The following is a 21,159-nucleotide window of genomic DNA, read 5'->3' as shown; positions in this document are numbered from 1 at the left end:
GTTATGTTGCATGAATTATTTGTTTCAGTTCTTGTCATAATTTTGAATTGTAGTAATTACCATAAAATGCATATGTATATGCAATGCAACCATTAGTGTTTGTTTATGGTGTAATACCTCTTGTTATCAAGAGTTTACAAGTATGAAATTCCTTTATGAACCAGTAAGATTTGTGAAAATGCAGTTGTCATATTTTTGGAATATACTTAGCAGAGATGTGATTTTTTTTTAATCCCTTCAAGAAGTAAATTACAAATGAAGAACCTTTATAATATACTTGATTACAACTTTAAATGGAATAACCAGATGAAGAATTTTGTATTGTCCTTACTCCTACCTCTGGAGATGTCAGCTGCTTTATCCTTATATATATCAATATAATGTTTTCTCTTTGGTGCGCAGTATTTGCATCCCCCCAAAAAGATTGCCTTTTATGGATGTTATCTGATGCCTTTTGGCTACACACAAATCTAGCACTTCTTTATCAGAAGAAATGTGTGACATTTCAGCTTTGAAGAATCATCTAGCATCACCAAAATAAAGAACCTTTGTGGTTATTCATTGTTTTCATTACAGCCTTAAATTCTTAGGTCAGGAAATAAATCTTGTCTATATTCTAAAGAGTGATAGGATTTTTCTAAATCTGTTGCTTTCTCAAGATTTGAGAATATCTAAATCAGTTCCTTTCAAAGAAAAAAAAATGATACTTTCAAGATCTAGAAAATATGTATGATGTAAAGAAGTATGCTTAAGTCATTTTAATTATCATAGTTCATTCAATTAATCTAGATTGAAAATAAATTTCTTAGGTCCATAAACATAAGTAGTTCATCATTCTTCTAGTGTAATTAAAAGAAGAAATAAATAAATAAACTTCTCAGTAGTTTAATAATCTAAATAAACTTCCCAGTAGTTTATTTTTTATGCAGAGTCCCCCCCCCAGGCAATTTTTATATCCATGGTATTTCCACTTCAGATTTTGTCAAAACAGATAGATCATCCATTTATTTAATGTCACTGAGAAACAGCATTCACATGCATAAAACTATCCACAAATTAACATAGCAATTCTTCTCAGTGCCTGATAACTCAGAATTCAAAAGATCTGAACTCATCTTAACTCAGATTCAGAAGATCTAAATTCTTATAGCTAAAAATAACAATCTTGTTTATTTCTTCCAAACTTTTTCACTCCCTAACTATGTGTGTGTATGTGTTACTTTGTATAAATATATTGTATAGCCTCATTGTCTCATAATTAGAATCAACTAAAATTCCATTTACATAATGCTTATTTGCATATTTTTTTTAAATTCGTTTTCCGATTTGATGTAAAAGTATCATAAAAACTTGTAGCTTTTTGCATGTAATTTTCAGCTGAAAAATTATTCTGTAAATGCAATTCATATTCTATAATAATTAAAGGAAGAATTTAAGTTGCCTTTATTGGCTTATATTTTTAGGATTCTGATCATGAAAGTAGGCTTGAAGAGAGTGTGACAAGAGCATTAATGACTAGTCTTATTTCATGTTATGAACCAAAAGGAGAATCTTGGTTGAATTTGAAAGAGGTAATCATAAATTAATTTTTTGTGTTACATTACTATTGCTTTTTCATTCCCCCTAAATACATTTTAAATTATAATTTATTTTATCTGTTTCTTCTTTTACTTAGTTACTGTTATCTAGTTCTATCACCTATTTGGTATAACTATTTTATGCATTAACAACATTATTTCTTTTCCTTTCATTTATTGCTTTTATATCTAGGCAAAATCTGATCATTTTTCCTTAAACTGTGCACAATTTAGTTATAGAGATGTTAACTCTAAATTGTTGTTAATTTCTACTCTCAGTTGTGGAATTACAGATATAAAAAAGATTATTTTAGAAAATGCCAACTTTGAATCACATAACTGTTTTGTGCGAATGAGTAAAAATGAGATATCAACACTCACAGTTCTGCTAATACCGTGATCAATATACAGGCATCCCTTGACTTTCTCAGATAATTTGCAGACTGGTTCCTGAAAATGTATGCGAATGTTGAATGTTCAAAAGTAGAAAGATGTAAAAAACATTAAAAGTTGTATATTAAAATATTTATTTATAAATAATATTATTTATTTATGAATATGCATAATTATGTAAATGAGGTTTGTTTAAGCACTTTCATGTGTTTTCTGTATAAACTTGTTGAAAGTTAATTAAATACCACCATTTTTTTTTTTTTCCTTGGTAAAGAATTCTTTAATATGCTTTCTATTTCTCAATTACCCAATGTCCTTAAGATATGCATTCTCCATTGAGATTATATTCTTCCTTGATAGTCAAAAATTTGTCAAGATGCATGAAGGTTTCATTCATATGTTTGACTGTCAAAGTCTTGACAGTTTATCAACAACTTCTTCCACACTAATTGTGTATCTAACTGAACTCTTGTTGCTCAATTAAGTAGTCATTTAACCATATTGAGTGAGATCCAATTAACTTATTAACATCTTCATTGTTTATTATCTTTTAATGGGGCATCCTTTGCTGTATCAACAGCTGTGTTTCCTATTATACCTGTATGTCCCCATACCCAATTCAGGCTAATTGGATGAGTATTCATTTCCATAGTTATTGTTTTTTTTTTGGAGAGTTTGAATAAGTAAAGGTTTTTTTTTTGGGGGGATATAATGTCTTTAAAACACTTTGGCTACATGTATAAATGCTCACATATTGTAACTTATTACTTTTGAGAAAAGCATTTAGCCATAAAAAAGGCTTCCAACTTGGTAAACTGTGCTTGAATCATTTAGTCTAAATTTTTTACATATTATGACTCGTTTATCTTCATAAGCTATAAATGCAGCTCCAACTTTATCTTAGTCCTTAGAAGCAATCCTTTGGGAACATTCATATGCAAAATGATTGGTGTAGCTTGAACTGGGTGTTTGCTCAATTTTGGGATTTCAAATTCCACTAACTTGGAATATTTAACTCATTTATCATGCAATCCCCTTGAAAATGAAAGAGGTGGAATAACTTTAATTCCTGTTCTGCTTTAATATCTAGTGGAAGTGCTCCTACAAGAACTTGAAAACAGTTGCTGGTGTAGTACAAAATGCTTTAATTATATGCAGTAATACTATTTGTTGAATTTCTAGCAACATATTTATTGCTCTCACCATGCCGCTGTAATGCCACCATGCAGGGCAATCGTATAATATTAATCTTTCAACACCTCTTACATACAGTTCTTTCCATCCATATTTTCCAAGTCTCCATTTTTGCATCATAAAATTATTTAAATAGTTTACAGTTATGTGAATTTGGTCTCGCATTTCCAAGAGGTACAGAATCCAGGTTAATTTTTTTTTTTATCAAACAATGAGTTCTGGATATTTTAATCTGTCATTATTTTGAATAGAGACATTCTTCCATCATAATGTTTGCGGAGTTTTTACCAGTTTTCAAGAACCCTTAGGAAATGTTATCATTTTTGTTTTAGTGCTATTAAAATTAAGTTTATATTTATTGCTGCATTTTTCTGTATTCTCTGATGCTTTCCTTTCTAAATGTGTATGATTTCTACGACCAACAATGATGATAAAATCATCGGCGTATGCTTGAAGAGTGACATCACTTCCTAAGTCAAGCTTTAATGCTGTATTAGCCCCAGTGTTCTATAAAATGGGATTTAAATTAGATTATAGCAGTGTAGCCTTGTAATAATTTTTGAAAACATTGACACTGTTTCTTTTGTAGATGACTTTTCTATTATGAAGATAAGTAAATTGTAGAGATTTGCAGGACAGTTAAGATCTTGGAATGTAGCTAGTATACTTGGGGCCCAAAGGTTCTTAAAGGTATACATCACATCTAGAAAAATTACAAAAGTGTGCCAATTTCGAATATAATTATCTTTGATGATGGTTATAAAAGATCCAGTGCATCCACTATTCTTTTATCTGGTGTACAGTTTATTATTCAAGAGAAAGTATGTGAGTCTTTGTGGTAGTAATTTATATAAAACTTTGCCCTACTTGGAAAGAAGGCATATTGGTTGCTAAACAGTAGGATATGATTTATCTTTTGAGAAAATAGCGCTAAATTAATGACTTTACATGACTCAGAAAAATAGCTAAACTTACGGCAAGAGTTCATGATATGTAAGAAAAGTTTGCTATTTGCCAGATAAAGTTCTTCAACTAATTCTAAATTTATACCATTGATGCCTGGTGTTCTATTTTTATTTGTAAAGTAGAGATCATTTTGAGTTCTAATAGTAAATTCAACTTTTTCTGTTATCAAAGTATGTTCTTCGTTATCTGCCAATATATCATCTTGTGGGAAGTGAAAGGAAATAATGGATTCTACTGTTTCTTGGACATTTGTGTTAATGAATCATCTTGTTTCTTTAAATGTGTCCTTGCTTTATTTTGTGTCCTTAATTAATCTTGTTTCTTTCTTTTTAACCGTCTTGTTTCTTTAAGTTGCAAAGGAGATATGTTTTTTTCATTTTACCAAGTGCCAAACAGTGAATTGAAGGAAAGATTTTCCCAAAAATTATTCCAAGAATTAACCTTGCCTTTATGAATATTACACTTATAAAGTGCTTCTTCATTTCTGTAAATGATGTGTAGTCTATTTCTCTCCATTTCATTCCGAGTCTCACTCTGATACCTTTGTCTCCATGTCTTTAGCTTTTTCCTCTGAATGGTTAATTCTTTTGTCCACCAAGGATGTGATATAGGAAAGGTTTTGGAAATTTTATTTGTAATTTTTGTATTATTATATAGATTATGTAGTTCCTCTGTGTAATTAATTTGTCTGTTTAATTTCCTGTATATAATATACTGGAAGTTAGTAGATAAACCTTCCCTTAAAGATATCCAGCCGGTCTGGTGCAGTTTCATTCTCTGCTTATTGTGCAGAATTAAGGCATTGTCTAATTCAAATGAAAGAATGGAATGATCGCTTAGACTACTTTTATCTTCCAGCTGTTATTAATATTTAAAATTGCCATGGATTTTTACCATAGTGAAATCTATCCATGACTCACCTCAATTGGCTATGCATGTGGCTGGACTGTTGGGGTCATTACACAATGTAAAATATGAGGCAGCTACAAAATCACTTATTTTAATCCCTCTGAGGTTTCTGTGAGAATGGCCTCAGAGAGGATGTTTGGCATTAAAGTCACCTGTAATGATAATTGAAATAGTATTGAACTTCCATGAAAGACTTTGTATGTCCATTAGTATATCATCTAAAAGCAAAGATGGTGGGATATAGACAGAGCAAATTGTAAATGGATTGGGTCCTACAATTAAAACATCTACAATGTACTCTGAATAATAAATCTCCAAGACTGAGAGACTGAAATTAGATACTATGATTGCCGCTTTTGGATTGGAGGTCTTTGTTGTGTGGACTATATTTGAGTGGAAAACCTGTAAATTTCCTTTTCCATATATATATATGAGTCTTGAATACAAGACAATGCCAGGGATTTTTCTAAATCTAAATTTGCACTAATTTGTAGAATCACATTCTTGCAATGCTGTATATTTAATTGAATAATACATAATTTATCCATAATTTATTTTCTTTTATATAGTTCTAATTTTTTTTTCAGACAACTACACAATTTGGTTTTAGAATCATGAATAATACTGAAATGTAATTTATACTTTTAAGTTGCTGGTTTACAATTAATACAATAAGATTCCGGAACTGAACAATCTACTCTGCTATATTCTGTGTGTCCACATTTAGAGCATCTTTGCTTGTCATTGCAATATTTTTAATATGCTCGTAGTTAAAGCATTTTTGACACTGTAATAAATTCTTGTACCATATTCCTTATCCACTGGAGATTTACACATTGATTCTTAACCATAAGCTTGAAAAATTTGGGATCAATCTTCAGCACCCAATTGTTACCAAATTTTTCTTTCATTGAAAATTTTACATCCAGCAGAGAGGCTCCATAAACATTGTTTTGTGTCCTTATAGTATATACAAGACATTCTTTTGTAAGTTCTTCATTTACATTGTATTGTTGCATTCTGTACAGGTTCATGGATTTGGAGTGATGAATGACAACATTTGATTAAGAATGGAAACACAGTTTATTAGCCAGTATTACTGAGCTCCAAAAACACATTTACAGTCATTGAAAAACTACAACAAGCATGCTGAAACAATGAGTAACAAAAGCTTCAGGCTATAATGGTGAAGACAGCTTTGCTGCAAAGCACCAGAGTACAGTTCCCAACATGGTTCGTTCGTTCTCAGAACTCTATATACTCTCGAGGCTCTCCACACTGCAACTCACGATGCACTCGATAGCTCTGGATGCAAGAACTCGCAATACACTGATGAGACACCTCAACACTAGACTCAATCAACTCAATGGCACTATGAGACTTTCTCAATAGACTCACGATTGACTGTTACAGCAGGGCTTATATAGCTTTTCGGTTGCTTTTGAGAACATTCTCAGCCAGACCTGTAAGAATTTGTCGCAGAATTTTTTCCATTCGTCTATGGCATATCACCATTTATGTTGCCAATGGGGCGATTTCTCACCAAATATGGCAACCTTGCCTTGCCGTTTTCTGGTAACCATAAACCCTCCTTGCAGGGAAGCTATCTTACCTCGGCTGAGCATTTCGTAACACTGCCCCCTCCCAAGTCCTTGGTCAGAAGCCAAATTTAAAAGGTTAGAAGACAAACAAATAAAGTAAACAAAAATGCGAGAATCAAATATTTGCACTATTTACAAGTTATAATTTACCACATAACAATTTTAAATTATACAAATTCAAGTTCAGAATGAATTTCAGTCTCAGGTTTTTCATTAAGTTATACCTGTTTAAAGTACTTTTTCACTGCAGTTCTCAGATGTATTTTTGCTTTGCATATCACAGTCTGAAGATTCAGTCTTTTCAGACTTTTCATCTACAGAAAGATCTAAAACAGTTTGCCCACCACTTTGTAGTTTATTCACATCATGTGTACTGTTCACCTCGGTATTTTTAGCAGTTGGTATATGCTAATTTACCTCTATTTCCTGAAAGCCAATTCCGATGTTTGCATCAGAGTTATGAATATAATCTGATCCTTTACAAACAGAAGTATCCTGGTTTAGAATTAAAGTTTGTGTCTGTACAAATTGTATTATGAGACACCATGTGAAGGTGAACGTACTTAGTTTGAGAAGTGTTTGTATTTTCTTGCAATACCGGAGCACTCTGCTTAAGCTGTACATCAGTTCTCTCGTCTCTGCATCACGTGAACTTTCAGATGGTTCAGTACTTGCTAACTGCGACTTTGTAACTTCACTGTCAGTTTCTATGAACTTTGCAGTTGCATTTTCATTTTCTACCGGCACTTAAGAATCAAAAGCTTCTTTCCTATCTTTTATTTCTTCATGTTTTTTTTTTTTTTTCTTTAATTCCCTTAGATGTTTCCTCCATCATTTCTTGATCTTTCTCAGGTACTTACCAGCTACTTCCTTAATTTTTTCATTCTTTGATTCTTCAGATGTCACTTCTGTCATTTCCACATCTTCTTTTATGGCTGCAGTTTCTTCTGCAAGCTCCACTTTCATCTGTTGGAGTTGTTCCCTCAGCTTTTATTTCCAACTTTTATTTCTTGTCCGGCTTTCATCTCTTCTGGTCTGCTTACATCTCAGCTGTCATCTCATCATATCTAGCTTTTATCTCAGCCTTCATCTCTTCATATCCAGCTTTTATCTCTTCATATATGGCTTTCAACACTTCTAGTCCAGTTTTTACAGCTGCTAAGAAGTCCGTTAGCTTCATTTCCTCCATCATTCCTTTTTCCTGTAGGTGGGTCACTGGCATTGATGGTATTCACTCGCAAATCCCACTGCTGATACCATTTGTTGTGTTCTTGTTCATGCAATTTGGAGTGATTGATGACAACACTTGATGAAGAATCAAACACAGTTTGATTAACCAGTATTATTCAGGACCGCTCTAAAATCACATTTACAGTCATTCGAAAAATACTATAAACAAGCTGAAACAATCAGCACACAGCCTTCCAACTATCAGGCTATAATGGTGAAGGCAGCTTCATGGCAAAGCACCAGAGTACAGCTCCCCACTCTGTTCTTTACATACTCTCGAAACTTGCCATGCTTCAATTCGTGATGCACGCACTAGACTCGCTATACTCCGATGACCGACTCGACACTTTACTAGACACTCACTCTACTGATGATGATCAGACTCACTCAGTCACTCTATGTGCAGGCAGGGTTTATATAGCTTTTGGGCTGCTTTCAAGAACTGTCTGGGCCAAACCATTAAGAATTTTTCATTTCAGAATATTCTCCATCTGTCTATGCCATATCGCCCATGTCTGTCGTCGCCAAATGGGTGATTTATTGCCAAATATGGCAAACTTAAACCCACCTTGCGGGGAAGCTATGAGCATTTCGTAAAAGCATATTACAATATCGAGATTAATTTTATCGGTTCTTTTAACCTACCCTTTATCCTTAAGCTTTGCATTTTCCTGAATTGCTTGTTCATTAAGTGCTATATCATCCTTTCTGGCTACTTCTATATGTATGAACTTTTTAAAATTTACTTGCTTAATATCGACTTTTATTTTTGTCATATCAATACTTAGAATGAAGTGATTTTTACTTGTTCTGAAATTTCTTTTTTGTTTCATTTGGTATATTAGAACTAAATGTTGTTCTTCACCTTTTCTACTGTGTGAAAGGGATCTAGATTTGGATTTAGCTCTTTCTTGTGCTGGTTTTGCTGCCTTTTCGGCATAAGTCTCTTTTTTACTCATCTGAACAATATTTACAAGTTTCTTGTGTACACTTACACACAAATAATTAGGTTTTGCCTTCTTGTTTAGCCATTCATATACATTGTTCAGTCATTAAAATGAGAAGGTGAACGAACATATAAACTATTTTAAAACCATGTTCTTTGGAAATGCATTCTTTTGCTAAACATTTAAATCCAATATACATTTGCTTGCTTCCGAAAAGGAGCAACAGGACTCAGCTGCATTTTAAAGCTGAGTAAGTGAGTATTTCCTTTTTATTTATTGCATATATTATTTAGTTTTGTGTTGACTAGGAAGCTCATAGAAATCTTTTAATTATTTTAATAAAAGCTAGAATGCAGGATCAGAGGTTATTTACAAAAGCATGTAATAAATTTAATAGTGAAGGAGATGCTTTGGATATATCTGCTAAGACAGCAGAAGATGTATCTATCATATTTACATAAAAAGACTGGCACCTTTCTTTTGCATAATGCTACCCGATGCAGCTTGCTTTTATTTGTAACATCTAAATTTCAAGAATTTTAAACTGCTTTATCCGATATTTTGCAATTTTCCAATTTCTTGCTTAATTTTTGAAAACTAGTGTATTTGTGGAAATAAACCTCACAATATTTGACACACGTGAACTCTCACTAGTTATCCCTTAGATTCTGTAACATAGTAAATTGAACAATTTCCTTTTTGCTGAAAATGCTGAATTTTCCAATTTGCAGATACTTGACATTAAGATACAGATTTAAAAGACCTGCATATAAACTTAAATATTTGTTCTCCAGTAATATTCACCCCCATCGATATGGCTCTCCTGTAAAAAGCTCGTAAAGTACATGTTTTCTAGTGAAACTTGTTGCTTTTTCAAAGGTTTAATAGTAAGATTTGTTAAACCTTTAACCCATTAACGACTGAGGTTGTGTTTTTTGCAACATTAGTCAAAATGTTCTTTTTCGTCTTCTGCATACTGATTTTTACTTTATTTTGTATATCATAGATAAAACTTCGCTGTTTCTGGGCAAAAAAAGCTGTTTCTCTCACACTAAAAATATAAAAATAAATTATCATTTTGGTACTTTTTTTGCAATTTTTTTTTTCTTTTAATTGTGAATAGATCTCATAGAAAGCTCAACCAATGAATTAATTTTATGAAGATATGCCAGTCTTCTAGAAACATTAGGCTGTGTTCAGACGGGGGCATAAAGAGCATAAGTGGTTAAAGCCTAGCTGCATTGCCAAGGCAACCAGTTTGTGCTATGTCACATAATCTGGTTTAAGTCTCGTGGCACAAGGTTCCAAGTTTTAAACGTTACGGTAAGTTTGGGATAAGCGTTGACCAATCAGAGCGAAGCTAAAATGAAGCGGCTTTCTTTAGACAATTTCGTTGTCACATCAAAGGTGGTTTTTTTTTTTTTTTTTTTTTTTTTGAGCACATCATTTTCCAATGAGTTGATCTCGCAAGAAATCTACGATGATGAGATGCACTTTTTAATGAGTTTTCACAATAAATTGAAAAATATGGATGAAACTCGTAAAGTGAAAGTTAAGCTCAAGATCGTGCACACTGTGTAGGATCCTGTAGATGATTGATTCCATCCATTCTTTAAAAAATGCATGCTTGCAAAAATTTTATTTTTTCTGTGTAAATTATTATTATTACTTTCTTTCTGTTTATTATTTTTGTATAAATTATTACTATCATTTTCTTCCTGTTTAATTATTTTTGTATTTAAGAATAAATTTATTGAAAAAAGCTGAAAATATTGTATTGCTATTTGCTTCAAATTCTGATTTTCTTTCCAAACAAACTTTATAAACTAATTTTACTAAACATCAAATCAATATCAAAAAAGTGCCCCCTTTTTTTCCAGTAGAAATATTATTTAAAAAAAAAGAAGAAGAAGAAGAAGAAGAAATTCTTTTCACTTATTTAAGAATAGTCGCAATAGTCAATTCAGTGGTGTAAGCTTTGTATAAGTAATAAAAGATTAATCGGTACTATTCCATTTTGAGGACCGTAAAAAATTGCAGCCAAAATGTTTGCGCAAAAGTGCCAAATCTAGCAAATGGGCCTATTTAACAGCAAACCAAATCTAGCGTATGCGCTGATTTCAAGTTGCGTAAGTTTAGATAGTTCTATTGTATCTTAAGATGCCATTGAAATACTAGTTTAATTATTAAATCCTTTTTTGATATCTTGCGGATTTAATAATTTGGGAATTGCCTATGACAAAAAGTCTGCAATAGAATTTTTTTGAAGAAAAGGCATCATTCATTATAGAAAATTATGTTTGAACAACCAACGAGATGAAATTATGCTTTAGCGATAACTCGGTAGCGAAATAGCAATGCAGGAACTCTTTCAGTTATATTTAGCCTTTTTTTATATAAATTATAATAATGATCTGAAATAGTTATTTACTCTTTACTCTTATGCTTCCATTCAGTTATGTTTTCCTTTTTTTATATAAATTATAATAATAAAAATGTATTATATGAAATTAACCTTTCATCTAAATTAAAACAATAATTTTAAATAGTTATTTACTATCATACTTCCTTTCTTGCATTAAGGTTGCCGCAATTATTTTTGGCAGCACTGGCATCAACAATAATTTGGCGATTTTTTACGGTCCTCAAAACAGAATAGTACCAATTAATCTTTTGAGAAAATGCTCTTATGAATTCAAAGAAGGAAAAAATGTAGTGAAATATCTTTAAAACAACAGTCAACAGTTTAGACAGTTTTGTCTCCTGTTGATGTTCTGTTCTGTTTTTTAATTACATTCTCCATGAAAGGAATTTACTTTTAATGAAACTGAATAGCACACATAATTCATAACATGCACTATAATTTAATGAATAGTATTTGTTATTATTATCCACTCTTTATTACTATCATTTGAGTGGAATTTTGATAATTAAATTCATGCTATTTCTCTGGTAGAAATTCCTGGATAAGGTATGAATGTTTATAATTTTGTTGTATTTGAAGACTTGGGTACCTGAAATTTGTCAATGTGAAATTACTTTTGAGATATTGGTCATAAATAGAAATGACAGCATGCTGAAGTTAAACTATTTTTGGTGCTTTAATATGCATGTCTGCCAGTGAGTGAAGAATTGTCATAATCTAACAACAGACTTGGATGAAACTTACAGCTATGACATCTCACAGCAGAGCAGAGTTTAATTTGAATTACTCATATGATATAAACATACCAGTTTGCAGAATTATCCACAAAAATTCCTGAAAGTTAGTGTTTACTATGTACTGTATTCTCTCAAGTGTAACCCCTTTTTTATTCAGAAAAAGCATATGAAATTCAGCGGTGTGGCTTATACATGCAAATTACTAGAAGTAGATGCATACAAACAACTGGCAACACAGCAAAATGTATTTAATGATTGAGCATAAAATACATTGTTGGGTGAATGTTTCATAGTATTGTACAAGTTTAATTGTGGTTGCTGGTGATGGTGACCAGTTGTGGGATACTAGTACTAGTGATAATTGATACTGGTAGTGCAGCCAACTACTGTAGCAATAGACAGTGACACTGAATAAGGAGTGCCAAGCACAGAAACATGTTCCTTTTGATTGAAAATTAAAATAATAATAATAATAATAATAATGTATAGTAAGCACTGTTTTTCACTTAACTGCTTTCACACCCGCTAAATGGAAAAATATTACATACAGGCTATCTGTCACTTATCCTCAAGATTTTTTTTAATTAGCCATATTTAGAATATTGTATTTCTCCTAAGATAAATTATATATAAAATTTGAAGAAGGTTTATATAAATATGCATGTATAGTATAGAGAGTACTACAGTACAATGCAGAAATATTCCATACTGCTTTGCACAGAAATATGTGCCAGCCAAGTATTGGTCTTTCCAAAAAAATATCTCTAGACGAAATCAATCGAGCTAAAAAACAGCACGCGAAAGGTGTAGACCATCCATGCATGTGCAAATTTAGCTTCTCTCATTGGCCACAGCTTAGACCCCTGTCTCACAGGTATGAACGGAACTCCCGTATTATGCCCTTTATGATTATGCCTCTATGCTCTTTATGCCGGCGTCTGAATGCAGCTTAAGACTGTATAATCATAAGGTTATTATTATACCGTACATCAAAAGATAAGGTTATTATTTCATTTTTGTTCGTATAAATATGCATTTTTTAAAATGTTGCAAAAAGTCAACATCAGTTCAAAGCAGTGTCTTTGTAAGTATATACAGATTGTCATTGATAGTGGTAGTTTCTGTTACAGATGCCACAAAACAACTATTCCAAAATAAGTAATATATGAGACAATGGTTTTAATCTTGAATGAAGCAATATAATTTAGGAAGAATTGGAAAAAAAAAGAAAAACTGGCTAAAGTTCCTCTTTATTTAAATATTTTAAATGCCAATTTCATGCTATATGAGGTTTTTTTCAACATATTTTTCTATAGACGAGCAAATGATGCCTTATTTTCATTCGAACAAAATATTTCTCAAATGAAAACTAGTTCGTTTCAAATAGAAAGTTTGGTGTTTTGCATTCCTATGAAGAGTATTTGTATCATTTTGATATATATTCAGGAAAATCTTCAAAGACATTGACTGATCTTGGACTAAGTAGAGATGATGTAACAGATCGTTTAAAGCTGCATTCACACTGGTCCATTGGAGTGAAAAGCGGCAACACAGAAAAAAATGCTTTCCACATACATCAGTTCATGCAAGCACGGCAACTTTCATTTTAAAAGTTGTCATATGCTTGCACTAGATGGCTCTTCATATCAGAAACTTGAAGGAACATGGGAAATTTTTGTGTGTTATTTTGACTTTTTACGATTACATTTTTCAATTAAAATGGATTTAATTTCTGCTCAATTCCAACTTATTTTACTTCTTGCTTTGTGTAAGAGAATCGGAATCAGTGGTCTATATTAATATGTGAGAGATGACTGCAGCAAGGAGTTGCAAATAATATTATTGAAGAAATGCGCTTGAATGAAACGAAATTTCTTTTAATTGATTTCTCATGACACCTCATCAATTCGATGAATTTCTAGCCCTCATTGAACTATTTTTTTAAAAGCAGAACACTATCGCAGAAAAGAATCATTTGGAAGATAGTAATAGGATATTCTAGAAAAGGATTGTTGTATATATCTAATTTAATTTATTTATGAGTTTTGTTGAATGATAATTAAAAAATCGTAATTGCATGATTCTATTTTGGAGAGTAAATTTTTCATGGGTTAGAATACCATAAATGTTTTTGCATGATGTACATGAACTTCTCTTAATTGGTTTAAATAATGCAATAAAAAAGTATATTTTGTTCAAATATATGTAGGATTTACAGCATTACTAATTAAATATCACACTTAAAAAAAGCAGTTATTTTTAAGTTAATAAACAACAGCAATTAGTTTCTGCCTTACGTACTTATTTTTTAACCTTAAATGTAACAGTAATTATTTCAATTAGTCATTCAGATATTAATGAACAGCCTAAAGGTTTATTTTTATAAGGTCACTTTTATCTAACGCTCATTGAAGTAACTGCATTTTATATAATACTTCTTTTTCTGCATTAAAATTTGAATTCCACAATTAGCAAATTTGCTAATGCTCATGCAAAAGTTCTTTAAATTAATGAAAATTTATTACCAAGATTAAACCTTTTGAAAATTGGCCATGCATATTAAAAAAAAAAAAAAAAAAAAAAAATGAAGCTGTTAAAATGTGTAGAAATATTCTATAAAATCAGCTACAGACTAGTGAGCTTCTTTTCTGTATAAATAACAGTTTTCTTATTTTTTTTAAACAAATAGTTTAAACAATTAATAGTTCACTCATCAACTCATTTAAAATTCAGTAATCACTAAATTTTTAATTAGATGAAACAGCAACTTTATACTAATACTATCGCTTTTGCTAGTCTCGTGTCAGTCGAAATAGAATCAGATCAAAGTAGTCAGATCTTCTTATGAATTATAACAAAGGCTTGTTGTCAAAAGAAGGATAATGCACACAATGCCGAGTGAAAATAAAAATTTTGTCCTGTACATACAAAGAATTTTACTGAAAGAACTTCACTAAGATTTTTTTAGAACTTTTGTTACAGAACTTTTTACTTTTTCTAGAACTTTAAATTGTGATTATACTGTACACAAAAATATGGATTCTTATTGTATTGCCAACGATGTTTGTTTTTAAAAAAAAAGTGACAGTGGAGGGCAATTGTTTAGTCAGGATGCCCGAATGTTAGCAATTTCCACAATCGATCACCAGATGATATTAAAAGGTATTCAAAGCATTTGTAATAATAAAAATGAGAGTTAACAAATGTAACCATGGCAACAGACGATATTAATTATACATGCACTTTTTAAAAGATAAGTAAAATAAAGTATTTTAATGATGTTGGTTGTGAATTTCTGTCCTAATAAATAACGCAAAAACAAAAAGATACACATAGTGGATGTAAGAGAAAAGTCCTGATGACAACAATAGTGATATCAAAGCTTATACGATCTATTCCAATAGCTATTTTTGTGTAGTTTATGTGTCTGGTCTTTTAATTAAAAACTGAGTGCTACAAATGTGAAATGATTAAAGTGCATTACTAAATCTTGTGCAAATTAATAACAAATTTTCGTAAAAGTTTTGAAGTGAAACAGATTTCTTAATCAATAAAAGTAGTGTTAATTTTTCTACCAATCTTTTAAGTGATATTATTTTTAGCATTTCTCTTAGCTGACCCCTCTCCTTGCATTGTTGGTCAATATTTTTATGGCTTTTATAACTAATTTTAGTGAAACAAAATATCCTTATAATTCATTGAAATGTAAATGCATGTTGAGTGTGTTTAAAATGCTACCAGTTACACTATAAGTTATTTCTCCCACTTCCCTAGTGTGCCTTCGTGGTGTAGTGGTTCTGCACACTGAGCCGGTATTAAGGCAGTTGCATATTTTTCATCTTTTCTGCTTCCAATTAAACTAATGACTCTACAACACTATTCAAATAAAAGGGTCATATTCTTAAATATTTACTATGAGTATTTGAATATTACAACATACAAAATTGTTTTGTAAAGATATGGAATTGACATATCCTATTAACTGATATTTCTAAGCTTAATTGTAAAGAGTTCCAATTTGGTTGTACAGATTTTAATAAATGCATGAAAGTTTTAATAATAGAACACTTTAAACTTCAGCTAGGAGAAGAACATGCATTGCAAAAAATTAAAATTCACATATGACATTTCACAGGGGATTTTGCATTCAAAGAAATAAAAATAGCTACCTTTGCTAAGTGATAAAATTAAATCTTTGCTATTAAACAAAATTAGAAGATGATTATCTAAAAAAAATTAATTTCATTTAAAAAGTCCAGAATTGTTTCTCTTGAAAATTACAGTACCATTTAAATGAAATTAGAAAAATAAATATACAGAGAGAATTTCACTCTGTGTGTTAGTAGAAAATTTCATTAGTATCATGAGATTTTATTTTTGATACAGATAGAAGGAGACATGTATAAATATTCATAAGAATTAAAATAGAAATTTTGTTGTTTATGGTTTATATATTGATAGAAACATATTTATTAAAGGTATAAAAACACTTACTGCAAAGTGTTATACGGTATTTCTCCCACCTTCCTAGCTTGCCTTCATGGTGTAGTGGTTCTGCATGCTGGGCCGGTATTCCAGAGGTAAGTGGTTTGATTCTCTGAAGGCATTGTTAATTTTTATCTTTCCTGCTCCCAAAATACCTAATGTCTCTACAGTAGCGCCCCTCCACACCCAGGATTTGTCGATTGGGTCCCCTTAAAATCCCAGTCGCCCTTTAAAAAGGTGAATATGTAAGGTATTTCTCCCGCTTTCTTGGCGAGCCTTTGTAATGTAGTGTTTCTGTATGTTGGGCTAGTATTCCAGAGGTCTGTGGTTCGATTTCCAGCGAAGGTAATTGCTAATTTTTCATCTTTCCTGCCTCCAAATAACCTAACGTCTCTAAAGTGGCACCCTGAACTAAAAGTGTGTTGGCTGATGATTCTCCTCACCCAGGATTTGGCAATTGGGTCCCCTAAAAACTCCAGTCACCCTTTAAAAGGGGGAGTATATAAGGTATTTCTCTTGCCTTCATGGTGTAGTGGTTCTGCACGCTGGGCCTGTATTCCAGAGGTCCGCGGTTCGATTCCCAGCGAAGGTGTTTGCTCATTTTTCATCCTGCCTGCTTCCAAAAGTACTTAATGTCTCACAGTGTTATTATGAAATATAGATAAAATTACTTTTCAAGTGATCAACTTTATAATGATCAGTTACACCCTTTTATAAATTGTAAAAATAAATGAAGATCTTAGGTGATCTTAGTAAGTGAAGATCATTGGGAACAACTTCTGATATGTATTTGTAGCCAGCAAAAATAAAGTGAAATCTTTTTGCAAGTTGCAAGAAAGAGTATTAGTTTTCAGGGTAAAAGTGTGTTCTTTCAGAAACTGTGAATGACTCTTAAATGAAGTTTATTAAAAATTAAATTACATCTTTTCAATTCATCTTTATGTATTATTGTTATAAATATTCTTATTTTATTTACTTTAATATGTTCTTTCATTTCTATGTACAGGATCTTATGCCACCAGATGTTACACTGGATTGTTTAACTGCAGCTTTGGATGAATGGAATAAACAGACTGTTGAAAAATTCTCAACTGTAATTATGAATGAAAACAATATTATGCCAAAATTAGCTAAGACTTCCACAAAATGTGATGTGCATTGTTCTTCTGTGAATACAAACATACATCATATTTTTAAGCATTTTGATTTTCAGTATGTGAAACCTACACCATTTTCTGAATGGTTAAAAATAGATACAAGTAATGTTTCATCATCATCAGAATTGAATTTAAAAACTATCATAAATAGCTTTGTTCATCCTGATGTCATTTCTGTAATTTGCAAGAATCTTAAAAATGCTGTTAATAAAACTGAATAGGCATTTCTTTTGAAGTATTATATGACATAAAAAACACTGGAAGTGCACCAGAATTTAAAAGGCCAAAGTGAGTGTGTCCGAGTTGTTTAATTTATTTTTAGGGCTCAAAACTTTATTTAATTGCATTTTAAAGATGGGAAAATATTTTTATGATATAAAATAATGTTTATTCTATTATTTCTACTATTATTTTGGTAACAAAACAAAGTTCTAGCATATTTTCAAGCTGTATGTTATAAAATCACTCACACATTTTAGCTTGTGTTTTGATTTTGTGTTTACTTTGCTGGTAAGTGGTTTCTTTTATTTGTAAATGAGTAATATTGATTAATTTTTTATAAATCAAGTTATTTTTATTTAGTAAGATACCTTGAAGTGTTTCCAATTAATCTAGTAAAAAGAAATTTTGCAGAAATCGTTTCACAAAGGTATCAAATATATCGAAGAATGAGGTTTCATCTTCAACTGCAAGTGCTAGAAAACTATTTTAAGAAATTGATAATTCACATATACAGAATGATTTCAGCAATCAATTGTATACTAGATTTATCTATCCTGACGATTATATTTTCTGAACTTTGCAGTCCAGATTGTTTAACTATTTCATTGAATCTAACCAAGGATTCTAGATTGAACTGTGCATCAACTTTTCCTTTAAGTGTACAAAATTGTGATTTTCAAAAAGGATTTTCCTCATCAAAAAAATCTTAATAACATGCCTGAAAAAACATGAGACTTGTATATAACATCAAGCAGATAGGTAAAGCATATACTCATATGCATTAAAACTTTGTGCTACTTTGAATATCTCCCTCTTGTACAAAAAAGTGCATACAGTGCTCTTTCTTCAAAGTTGCTTGATATGTTGAAAGAAATGACCAAAGAATCAATGTCTAATGCTGCTGTTACACTAAGAAACAATGATTTATCCAGAGATAATGTTGTTGTTAACTGTGGTGTCTTTCGATGTTTCATGGCAATGAAAAGGCTATTTATCATTAAATGAGTGTGTTACTGCCATTTCTATTGTTACAAGAAAGGATGTTGATGTAGAAGTCATGTCAGCATATTGCCGCACATACAGAATTATTAAAAAGAAATCAAATGATCTTGATTATGTGGATTTAAAAGTAGTTCATGTGTGCCATTGCAATTATAGTGGCTCGGCCCAAAACATGGAAGCTATTGAAGCAAAGAGAATATTCTGTTTCAATTTCTTTACATATTTTGAAATATTCAGAATAGTATGGGGATAAGGACTCGATAGTTTTTCTTAAGCTGCTATCATACATCCGTTTGTTTCGGAAGAACAACTGTTTGGAACAATTTTTCTGCTTTGTCACAACAGCAATCATCACAGATTGATTTGGGGTTAACACAGGGGGGGGAACTAATTCTCCATTACCAACAAGCTGATAGCCGATTGGTTGAAAACAAACAACTTGCTTTTTTTTTTTTTTTTTTTTTTTTTTTTTTTTCAAAAAGAAGGAAAAATATTGTGCATCTTTCTTTCAATGGTAAACCAGGAAGAAAAATTATCTAAAACAAATTGTGAAACAAATGCATTTGTGATATGGGCCTTAGTTTATAAGGAGATATATGAAGAAAATACTGTGACAAAACTTGAATGCATTGTGCATATTCAAAAGAGAGTTGAGATTCGCTTGAGGAAACTCAAAAGCCACAGCCAACTCTATAATGGCCTTGAAGCGCAAAAATCTTGTGATCTAGATCAGTGCTCCGCAACCTTTTCTCACCTGCGACGCACAAAAAATCTTTCTGGAATTTCGTGGCACACCAAAGAGTTCCGAGTTATCAAAGAAGTGCCAAAAAAATTCAAATGCTGACACACTTACAATCACACACACAACCACACAACAGTGAAATATATAAAAACATTTAAAATAGACATTATTAAGGGAAAAAATTGTCATTGTGTATTAAATACATGATAAAAAATTGCAAAATGTCAAATACATGTATTTGATTGCGGCACACCTATATCCTACTCATGGCACACCGGTTGCGGAGCACTGATCTAGATGGTCGATGTGTTTTTGTGGTAGTGTGTGATTGCAAACCCGTGGTTGTGAATTTTTTGGATATATATTATGCTAATAGTGTTATGTAAGTGGATTATTTTGCTATTCTAAGTGATTTTAAATAACTTGAGCTTTCTGGAATGGTATATAATAGTTTTATCTATATTTCGGTTTATAGCTTTTTAATTTTTACATTTGTTTGGGAAAATTTGTAGCTGTTCTCAAGCCTATCTAAGTGTTTGGTTTTAGCATCGAATACATTTGCTCTAATTTGAACATTTTACGTATTGTTTGGAATATTTGTTTGGTATACTACTTTAGGAATTCTTTATTTTGATTACATCTTTCTAATAACATATTTGAATACAAAATGCCTCGACATTTCAATATATTTGGTTGCAAATCCAATTACGACAAAAACGAGAATGTCACTACTTACTCTTTACCTAAATCACCCAAAAGCAGAGCTGAATGCTTGAGGAAAATTCCGCGAGATTTAAGTAAATTAAAAAACCCCGTAATTTGTATGAAGCATTTTGATGAATCACAAATAATTATTAGAAAGTGAGAAGAAGCTTTGTTTTAAAAGCAATATTATAATTTCATCATCAAATATCAATGTCTCTTTAACGTCTCTTTTACCAAATTACAATAAGGATTCCATCTTTAACTTTGTGAATATTGATTATTATTCAAATTTACTAACTAATGATTTTCTATAGAAAATGTTCCTTCTAATATTTTACCAGTGTTAGTTTATGTTTCAGGTTATGCTTCCATGAAAGAATTAAGAGTGGTAAAATGCAGTATTTGCCAGGACTGGTTGCAAAGTGTTCATTCGGTAGATATAGCAAATGATATTTTTGGTTTTCTTAAAGAATTAGATAGGGGGAAATTAACTTTACCATCTGAAGTTGCTTTACTAACATCTTCAATTGCACATTTCTTATTTGGTGAAATTCTTAAAAACATGGAAGATACATTTCTCATATCAGGAAAGCAATTGGGTATTTTATATAAGTTATTTTTCATACAAGTTAGGTCAAATTAACTTTAACTTAAAAGATTCTTGCACTTGTGGAATGACTTTGCAAAACCGATTAGAAAATATCTGTTTGATAATTTGTAAAAACTTGTTAAATAATTATACAAAATATAAAAATGACAAAATTACTGTAAAATGTTCATATAAAAAAGTTAAAAAATTTACCAGTTAATTTCAGTTAATAAGTCACAACTGTTTATTTTTATGTATGCTTCTGCATAAATTATGTA

The 21,159-nt window shown here is 31.1% G+C and overlaps 1 protein-coding gene across 4 annotated transcripts in view; it reads left to right on the top strand.

Annotated features, from left to right (window-relative positions):
- HSPBAP1 (HSPB1 associated protein 1) overlaps positions 1-17,849 on the top strand; it is an 86,991-nt gene extending 69,142 nt beyond the window's left edge. For all 4 annotated transcript variants that reach the window (XM_085810861.1, XM_085810859.1, XM_085810860.1 and 1 more), the window contains 2 exons: positions 1,464-1,571; positions 17,471-17,849. In XM_085810861.1, coding sequence (XP_085666987.1) covers positions 1,464-1,571; positions 17,471-17,842 — 480 coding nt within the window. In that variant the 3' untranslated portion in view covers positions 17,843-17,849. The remainder of the gene's footprint in view (positions 1-1,463; positions 1,572-17,470) is intronic.
- The last annotated feature ends 3,310 nt before the right edge of the window (positions 17,850-21,159 follow it).

Source organism: Stegodyphus dumicola, chromosome 2 (assembly GCF_044657685.1).
Source record: "Stegodyphus dumicola isolate Sdum_Otavi_A_Nest chromosome 2, ASM4465768v1".
Classification (NCBI taxonomy): Eukaryota; Metazoa; Arthropoda; class Arachnida; order Araneae; family Eresidae; genus Stegodyphus; species Stegodyphus dumicola.
The sequence above is the reverse complement of the archived record's forward strand: the minus strand, read 5'-3'. Positions and strand labels throughout refer to the sequence as shown.